This window comes from Silene latifolia, chromosome X (assembly GCF_048544455.1).
Source record: "Silene latifolia isolate original U9 population chromosome X, ASM4854445v1, whole genome shotgun sequence".
Taxonomy (NCBI): domain Eukaryota; kingdom Viridiplantae; phylum Streptophyta; class Magnoliopsida; order Caryophyllales; family Caryophyllaceae; genus Silene; species Silene latifolia.
In genome coordinates this window covers 118,078,175-118,088,279 of record NC_133537.1, presented here as the reverse complement: position 1 = coordinate 118,088,279, position 10,105 = coordinate 118,078,175, and the positions used below count along the sequence as shown (strand labels likewise).

Genomic DNA, 10,105 nt, shown 5'->3' with positions numbered 1-10,105 from the left:
GTTTCTTTTATGGAATTGCGGTAGATCTCTACTTCCTTATTTCTTAAAATATGATTTACGAGATATATTTTATCAAAAGACATAAAATTAAATTATGGAATAAATATCTGGAATATTCTAGATCATTCCGACTCGGCATTTTAAACGGTTTCTTAGAAAATGAAGTGGTTTTTGACCCGGACTCCAAATGAACTCTAATTACTGTCAAAATAACCGTATCGGTACGTAGATGATGGCCAAGAGGAAGACACAAGTGTTTGAGCCCACTTCATGATAAACTTACGGATTGTCATAAATCATTCCGCGTACCAAACATGCGGCCCAACCATCACCAGGTGGTTGGCGGAAGGTGTAGAAATGAGGTATCTACAATGATTATGACGATGTTGGGTGAGGAGATGTGTAATGGAAGGTTATGATAAAAAAAAAAGGAAAGATTGGTGTCTAGTGAGCTTAGATCGAGGGATGTTGCAATGAGGAATTGCATGTAGTAGTTGTTATGGACACTTGTATTACTAGAAGGTGAGCCTAGTGTATAATCATTTGGGAGGTCGCGGGATGGAGTGAATCTTTGTTTTCTAGAATCATAAAAAGAAGATGTAATCAATTAAGGAGAAATCATTGAGTGGGTGGATCTATCGGTGGGGAGTATGAGTGAAAAGCCTGATGAGAGGGACTGTTGATCAGAAAGATTGAGAAGTTATTGATACGAATTAATGGAATTTGACTTTTGGAGGTAATGAGAAATAACTGAATTACTAAGAAGCTAGGTAGTAGGAAGAATAATTTGAATTGTTAATTGGCATTCTCGAGTGTACTGGGAAAAGCAGGATGAAAGTAAGTTGAGTGAAGATTGACCGGAGTTAGGGGACACGAGAGTGAGGAATCATGGAATTGTGTGATACTATCATAAGGGTGTGATATATATATATATATATATAAATATATATATATATATATATATATATATATATATATATATATATATATATATATATATATATATATATATATATATATATATATATATATATATATATATATATACACACATATAAATTGCAGGACGACTTGTTAGTCATGAGTTTGAGGAATTAAAAGAGTAGGAAGTTGGTAGAGTATTTATATGGTATGAGACTATGGTGGTGAGCTAGGAGACGATATAATCAAGGATAAAATTTGAATAGTTGTTGAGGTAATTTTTGTTGATGGATTTAATGTTCGTTATTTGGAATGACAACCAAAGAGAGGAAATGAGTTGCAATATTTAGAGGTGATGGTAAGAGAGTAGTAATATGAAAGATGGTGGTGGCGTGGTGTCGTCACTAGTGGTTAAGGATGATGTTAAACAGGGAAGTTAGCCGTTCTAAAGAGGTTTATTTTGTAGACGCCTGATCGGTATTTATGGTTGTGAGGGAGTATAAGATGTGGATATAGGAGGTGTTTGCTAGTAGATGGGTACTTATGATATGGTTACGTTTATCAGGTGGTGGTAATTGTGCGGATGGGAGGATAGGTTATGAAAGGCTTTTGAGTTAAGCGCGGGTGAGAGATATCCATTATCAAGTAGTAGCTTACGTGATCAGGATTGGCTAGTTAGATTTGATTATGGGTCTATGATGTGTGTAAGTGATCGTGTGAGGTTCTGACCTCATGAGTAGTAGTATGGTATAATGTTAATAAATTTGTTATCTAATTATTCTGTGTAATATGTTGTATTTTGGTGATCTAATAAAGCGGTAGTAAGGAAGTTTTCTTTTATCAAGGAAGTTGTACTGAGTTAGTAATTATGAGATAGTATAAGTTGCGATGTTTAACGATGTGGTTGTACTATCTAAGGTTGCGATCCGAGCATGATACTCCGTGTTGCAATGCATTTATTTTCGCGCTGCGGTGCGGCTGTTAGTGGCAGTGTTTGAAAGATCATAGATCCTAATTAGATTCTCTAATTAAAAACAAAGTATCTCATAATATGTTCATTTAGCGATCTATGTAACATGCAAGCAATATAAAAGCATATTAGAATAAAAGAAGAGGAAAACAATTGTCCTTACATTGAGAAATGGTAGTATTTGGGCACAACCAAGATCACCCATCTTGGTTGTTCTTGAGCTATTGAGAATGGCAAGATCATCCAATCTTCAAATTAGAAGAGCTCCTTTAAGTTGCACCCAAGAACAAACCTCCAACTCATATGATTAATTTTAACTAGAAATTAACCATATAACCCCTTGAATATTTGTAAAATAATACTAACACTCTTAGTATTAATTTTGTTTTACTAACAATCTTAGTAAAGATGATGCTTATGATTTTTTAGAGAGATAGACCAATTATTTTTCATATGCAAACACACCAAAAGAAGTAGTGTAAAAATGAACAACAATTGGAGTATCTTATGGGGGAAAGTGGCGGGTGAAATTAGTTGAGTGAGGGAGTGCACTTGTTTTTATTTTTGTCCAATCTTATATCACATGCAAGTGATCATAAGATGACTTATGGAAGAAACTACAAGTAAAGTGAAATGATTATGTCTATAATCATCCACTACACTCCATTTACACGGTCCAATGTCCCATTTACGGGTCCATTTTGGTTCTTATATTTGTCGCACAAATACGTGTAAATTTTATTTAAACATCGTATCATGTTTAAATGCTTCCAATTAAATTCGTCCAAATCACTCCGTAAATATACATGTACCGCTACACATATTATTTACGTACCAATACTAATTACATTAGTCAATTAGTACTAATTTAATAATAACTGCTTAATCATTAATTCCCGTCTCAAATAATTATTTATTCAATTATCGCATAATTAAATAATAATTTCCGCACCTCGAGTTCACAACTCGATATCTCTCTAGATCAATTTGATCGACTAACCTTTTAGTTATTATATCAAGGGACTAATTTAAACCGTATCTCATATAATTAATTAGCTTTCGTGTTGGGGCTCGTTCCTTTAGGTGTGACCGAAAGGGATCAGCTGAACACCGCCGTCTCACGACAGTAACGTCAAACCCTAGTTAGCCAACCGTTACCGATATACGTTGATCAGCTGACTAGTATTGCCAATGAATATCCCATGCATATTCCTTAATGAGATTTAATAATATTATCATGCACTATTGTGGAGGACAAAACTCCAACAGTGTTGCGATGCCATCATCGGTTCTGGTGGAGTAGGTGGGGTACTTGTGAGATGAACTTCTGAAAGGTTATGTCAGTCTAGTATGGCATATGGATTGTAGTTTTGTTTACTGTTGTTTCCTATAATTTTGACTTGTGGGTAAGACTAGAGTATAATATGGAGGAGAGTTGCACATGTGGTCGAAGTTGTCTTAGTTAAGTGATACCTTATTGAAGAAACATAGTTGGGGGAGGTGGTTGGAACACTTTCGATCTTATGTTAGATGAGACTTTTGTTGACATAGTTGTGGCAAGTAGTTAGCGGAACATGTGGGTGCTGAGCTGGAAGTTGTAGTTGGTTAATAGTCTTTTATCGGAATAGTAAGTATGAAGTGTTTGGGAATTAGTATCATGTCAAGTTATGGACGAGTTTGATGACAATAAAAAGGGAATTTGAGGATCAAGTGGGTGTGTAAAAATTTTGGGTCGTGAGTTAGGTGGTGGGGATAGGTACGTGTGTGCGGTAATATGGGAGAGTGGCGGTAGTGGTTATGTTGAGGATTTTGTGGTATATGTTAGGTGGTGTGCGGAATTATTAGGAGTATAGAATTAGGGAGGGAGAGAGAGCCATGGGAACTGGGAATGATTATCGGTGTTAAGGTTATAGTCGGTTATCAGTGACATGAGATGGTGATAAGGGGAAAGAATAGTTAAGGATCTAGTACTAGTTGGGTTACGAGGACGTAACATTTATCTTAAGAGGAGTAGGATGCGACAAAGAGAGTTTGATGGTTATGCGTACGGTGGTATATTTGAAAGTGTTGAGTCTTGATGTGGAATAAAGGATGGACTTGTGGTTGATGTTATGAAAGTTAAAGGTTATGCTTGTAGTAGTATGTATTTTATGTGTATGGTTTTGGAGTAATATTGCAGGTAAGTATGGTTACGATAGTGTTGAAAGTTTTGGGTGGTGACGTTTCTGAGTGTGGGTAAACTTCGAGGACGAAGTTCATTTTAAAGGTGGTAGAATGTAACAACTCGCTTGGTAGATGGTGGTGATATTGGAATTTCTAGTGAGCGGTATGGAAGTAAGACAAAGTTGGCGACACTTGTGTTGTTGGTATTCGATAGAGTTATGGAGTTAGGTGGGCTACTCTATGGTTGATGCTATGTTGTGAGCTGCATTTTTAGGTAGGCGTTAGGCGTTGTTGGGCGCATTAGTGCCGAGGATGAAGGATGAGAGTTATGCGGTGATAGTTGTTGGAGTGGTATGTGTGCTTGCCATGTAGATATGGGTGTGAACTTCGGGGACAAAGTTCTTTTTTATGGAGGAAAGAATGTAATACCACGTTTTTCTGAGTCTGGCTTACTCGGCCGAATAGGGCTAACTCGACCGAGTAAGGTGTCGTGTATTTTCTGGTCAGGCTACTGTCTAGGAACACTCGAGCGAGTAGTGTAATACTCGGCCGAGTAAGGGGTACTCAATCGAGTAACCGGTCTGACGGGATTAATTTTCGCGGTTTGATTAAGGGTGAATAAAGATGATATAAATCTCGTTAACAGTTTCTAATTCATTTTACCAAAACCTAAACTATGCCTCTAATCACCCTTAATCACTCTCAAGACAATTGATCGTTCGTATGTCTTTCGTTCATCTCTTTCGCATCAGTTTCGTCGGTAAGTTACTAGTATTGTGTCTTTTGATTAGAATTGTCTTTTAGGGTTTTGCCCTAATGATTAGATTTGGGGGAAAGGTCGTTTGGCATGTTTGTGATTAGTATTGTTGTGATTGTTATTAGGTGAAGGATTCGTAGAGGAACAATTCTAGCTTCTGCTGTGTGCTTGTGATTTGGATCAGGGATAAGGTAGGGTTTCCCTACTCAGTTGTCTGTTTAATTGATTTAAGATGATTTATTGTGGTATTGGCATGATTAGTATCGTTGTTGTTATTGTTTTTCTTGGTTGTTGGAATCATGGTGGATTGGCTATGTTGCGAGGTGCGTCCTCGGCTGAGTGGAGTCATTTTCGGGAATGGCTCCACGCCCTTGATTTGCCCCTTGTGGTTCCCGTCACAAAAGGGGATGTGCACATTAATGGACATGGGTTGTTGCTGTTGGAGTATGTGTCCTCGACAATAGTGCGATCACATTATTGAAACTCATAATAAGAATACGTAAAGGGATGATTCATTTTATAAGTCAACTAGTCAACATAAATCGGTAATGGTCACTTGCAAGGATGGCCTGCAAGACACCTTGCATTGAGTGGGAGATAGTAATAGGACGAGAGAATTGGTAACGCACACTTGTCTCGGACAAGTGGGAGATTGTTGGAGTATGTGTCCTTGACAATAGTGCGATGACATTATTGAAACTCATAATAAGAATACGTAAAGGGATGATTCATTTTATAAGTCAACTAGTCAACATAAATCGGTAATGGTTGGCTGACTAGAGTTTGACATTACTGTCGTTTACACGGTGGTGATCAGTTGATCCCTTAAGGTCACTCTGAAAGGGCAATTTCCTCAATTATCAAGTTAATCTATTGTATAACGATACAGATTGATTAAATCCTTAAATTGAAAAAATTGATATTTATAAGAGAGAATATTATATCTTATTATAATTTGATTAAATACGATTAGTGATTAATATGTTATATTACTAGAATTGATTAATGTTTATGAAACATTTGAGATATGAGAAATTAGTTTGCTATAATTACAAAATGTTGTAGATTATATTAACAAGACTTAATGTGACCCATTTTATATACATGTAATTGTGAATTACTTGTTAATTTATTATTTGTAATTTATTTAATACTTAATAATATTTAATTAGTTAAATATGCATTATTATGCCTAATGACATATTACATATTACATGTCACATGTCACATATATTATAGATGACAAATTACAAAGATAAAATGGAGGTCCATTTTAAGTGGCAAAAACCGGTTGATGTAAGGTGTTAGTGGATGATTATTTTATGCTAATTGGAACATCATGAAGACACCTACTACTAGCCCTTACACACCTAGCTTTTCTTGTGAATAACAAAAGAAAAATTGGGAAGAAAAATTGGACTACCCTATATTTCAAAACTGGTGCCCCCCTTCCCATTAAGAACATGTGATGTTCTCATTTTTCATCTAATTTTTTGATGCTTATCTCCCATAAAAACCTCTCACACATAAAAGAGTTTTATGCTAGAATTTGTTCTATAAAATCTAATATACAAATTACATTACTAGAGTACTAATAATAATAATATTAGAATTAAATTTAAGGTAAACTACTTATTTTATCTAGTTAATAATATAAGTAGGATTTTGGGATAGTCTTTGAGCAATTGAAAGAAGGTTCTCATACTTTTGGGACAAAAGGAATCATCCATTTATCTTGAGCTCAAGAACAAGTAAGAACTAAAAGCCGATTTTATATATTGTAAGGATTATTTATCTTACCTTCTATTTATAATTCGTTATGCATGCATAAGATCAACATCTATTTAATGAGTAATTTAGATATATAATTAAAGAGTTTAATTAAAGGGTTTATGAATCCTTTCAAGTGGTATCAGAGCTATGGTTGTTGCATACATAATCAGTTTATTGTTTTTCCGAGTTAAATGCATAACATATAAAACTAGAAATTTTGTGATTTATGTGATAAAGCCACAAAATTATTTAGCATGTTATATATTTTGGTCCTAAAATATATTTAGGTCATTTTGATGATTTATGGATGATTATTGCTTATTTTAATGATTTTTAGTAAAATAATTGCATTTTAATGAATAAAATGGCATTTTTTAACTAAAAATAGTTAAACTTTGATTCTGACCATGAAATTTTAGTATGACCTCACATGCATATTTTACTTATTGTATGTAAAATTTCGTATTAATGTGATTATTATTGCATGATTTATGATTTTTATGTGATAAAAGTGCTATAAATGGAGGTTGAATGACTAAAAATAGTTAAACTTAATAAAAGGCCACAAAATTTTAATATGTTGTCACGTGCATATTTCACAGATTGTATGTAAAATTTGAGATAAATGTGATTTATTATGTATGATTCATAATTTTAATGGTTAAAATGATATAAATAGTGACTATTTTTAGCAAAAATGGCTAAAATGAATTTTATGGCATGAAATTTTTCCTTAATGTTGTATATATGATATAAACATTAGATCTAAAGTTGTGTGATTAATTTTGATTTATTTGGTATGTTTATTGATTTTTATGTGATAAAATCGATAAAAGGGCAACTTTATTAGTCATAAAAATTAATTCGAAATTTTTGATTGAAATTTTGCCATTTCCAGGTTCTGGAAATTATTTAAGTGATAAAATCGATAAAAGGGCAACTTTATTAGTCATAAAAATTAATTCAAAATTTTTTGATTGAAATTTTGCCATTTCCAGGTTCTGGAAATTATTTAAGAATGTTCAAAATTTTCATTTTGATTTTTTCCATAATTTTTATGTTTAATTTGGAATTAAATGGTAAAGGTTATGATTTATACGATTTATTAATGAAGTAAATTATTAATATTTAGATGGAAAATTTTATTGAGTTTTTGGAATCTTGATAATATTCCAGTATTTACAAAAAGGTGATTTCGAATTTTTCAAAATTTTTATGATTTATTGGGAATCATTTCATAATTATTATGATTAAGAGAAGTTTAAATAAGCAATAATACAAAACCAAGTTGAATTATTGTCAAATGTTTAGTGAAGACTAATTTTTGAGTCCTAAGAAGGTTAGGATAATTAACTTGGGCTTACATTTGATTTAATTATTGATTTATGATTTTAATAAGTTATTATCACGCATTTCCATAAAACCGGATTATATACGATATAAAATTTAAGTAGGGCGATTTGGCAGATTAAATTGGCATGTCAGATACATATTATAATGCTGCTTTTTTCCATTGATGAATGTAATATTTCTTTTATGTAATTTCTTTTATGTAATTTTATCTTAGTATGGCCTTAGTTTAATCGATATTACCCGTAATGTAAGGGAATATTGATTCGGTTGTAATTTATTGTGATCTCGTATCACTTTTATTTTGTTTTATTAGATTTTATTTTACAAATGTATAATAGGAAATACAATATACATTTTATAATTTAATTATTTGTAATTCCGGAGTTTCCAAAAGACGGTGCCATTCGAAAAGGAGTTCCGATCGAGACGGTGTCTATCTTTGGGAAGCGTGTCACGTGATGATTCGAGGGACCAAAGGAGTTAGTTTCCAAATTTGTAATAGAATATAAGATTTTCTATTTTAGGAAAGGTCATACTAGGAAATTTATTTTACTTTATTTGCTTGCTTTATATGTTTGCATGCATTGCCAAATCGCCATTAACATCACATGCATTTTCATATTTGCACATCATCTTTTCGACCGTGTCAATTATAATTATCGTTAGTTCACTAATATAATTCACATAAAAGTGATAGATAATAAATCGACAAGATCATGAACGAATATCAGTAGGTGACTGTTCGAAGTTGATTGAGAGGATGGTAAGCAAAATTAGAGGATGGGGAATGAGAAAGTTAAGCTATTTTGGGAGGTTAGTCTTAATGAAATATGTCCTGACTCAGTTGCATTCCTATTGGGCTAGGATCTTTCTTATACCCAAAATGATTATTACTAAGATCATGAATGTGTACAGGAATTTTTTGTGGGAAGGAACTGAAAGTTATCATAAGAGCCCTCCTATCTCTTGGGATCGAATCTGTCAGGATAAGAAGGTGGGAGGTCTGGGTGTTATTAATAGCAATGTTTGGAATGTAGCTGTGGTTGGCAAATATACCTGGTGGGTGGCTAGTAAGGCAGATCATTTATGGATTAAATGGGTTAACCAAGTGTATATTAAACAACAAGATTGGTTCTCTTATTCTCCTTCTTTGAATACTAGTTGGACTTGGCGACAAATTTGCAAAGTGAAAGACAAACTGAAATTGGGTTATCAGAACAGTGTGTGGTGCACGAATAATGGGAACTACACTCCTGCTGAAGGCTATAAGTGGTTGATGGGTACTCATGATACTGTCTGGTGGTATAGGTTAGCTTGGATTCGAATGAATGTGCCAAAGCATTCATTTATTGTCTGGTTGGCTATGCAAGGGAGACTCTATACGAAAGATAGATTGGTGCATTTGGGTGGAACTGGAGATACTATCTGTTACTTATGTGGGTTGGATTCTGAAACTCAGAAGCATCTTTTTTTTGAATGTCCTTTCAGTCAGGTTTGTTTAGACTTGGTGAATAATTGGCTGCAGTGTTGTATTCCTAAGCAGAATTGTATGGAGTGGTGCAGGGGGCTTCCTTCTCGGTGTTTGATGAAAAAGCAGGTCATTTGGGCTGCGGTGGCAGCACTTATTTATCATGTGTGGATGGCCAGGAATAGATGCAAATTTGACTCTGTTGTTAGTCATCCAACGACTCTTGTGAAGCAGATGAAGCAGCAGCTGAGTGTAAGAGTAAGGAATAGAATTTGGACTGTCAAGAACAGGGAGTCTATGAGATGGTGTGAAAGTGTAGGCCTTGTTTAAAGTACTTATAATATGGTGTTGAGTCAGTGTAGCTGATAAACTAAGCGAGTTGGTGTTGTAATGCAAAGTTTATATCAATATAAGAATTAACATTCCACCAAAAAAAAATCGACAAGACCTCTCACATATTTAAAATTGAGATTAGCCTTCCCAAATAGTAGGAACCATGAATCCCTTTGATATTTGGGGTAGATTCGGTTTCCCGGGGTACTTTCATTTTTCATTGGGTAAGTGGGGTAATATCAAGTTATTACACACGAAGTTTGGTTGGACTCAAAGGGACATGAAGACTAGTCTTATGTTCCGGGGCTAGAAGATCAACTTAACGTAATTTCATCGACCGAGAGTTCTAATTGTAGAATCGGTTAAA

The 10,105-nt window shown here is 34.0% G+C and overlaps 1 protein-coding gene across 1 annotated transcript; it reads left to right on the top strand.

Annotated features, from left to right (window-relative positions):
* The first annotated feature begins 8,838 nt into the window (after nucleotides 1–8,838).
* LOC141618188 (uncharacterized) lies at nucleotides 8,839–9,735 on the top strand. The gene has a single exon (XM_074435298.1). The coding sequence runs from the start codon at nucleotides 8,839–8,841 to the stop codon at nucleotides 9,733–9,735; it is 897 nt and encodes a 298-aa protein (XP_074291399.1).
* Nucleotides 9,736–10,105: the final 370 nt, after the last annotated feature.

What these genes read in the sequence shown, in the direction of transcription:
- LOC141618188 (XM_074435298.1), top strand. Translation starts at nt 8,839, where the DNA reads ATGAATGTGTACAGGAATTTTTTGTGGGAAGGAACTGAAAGTTATCAT.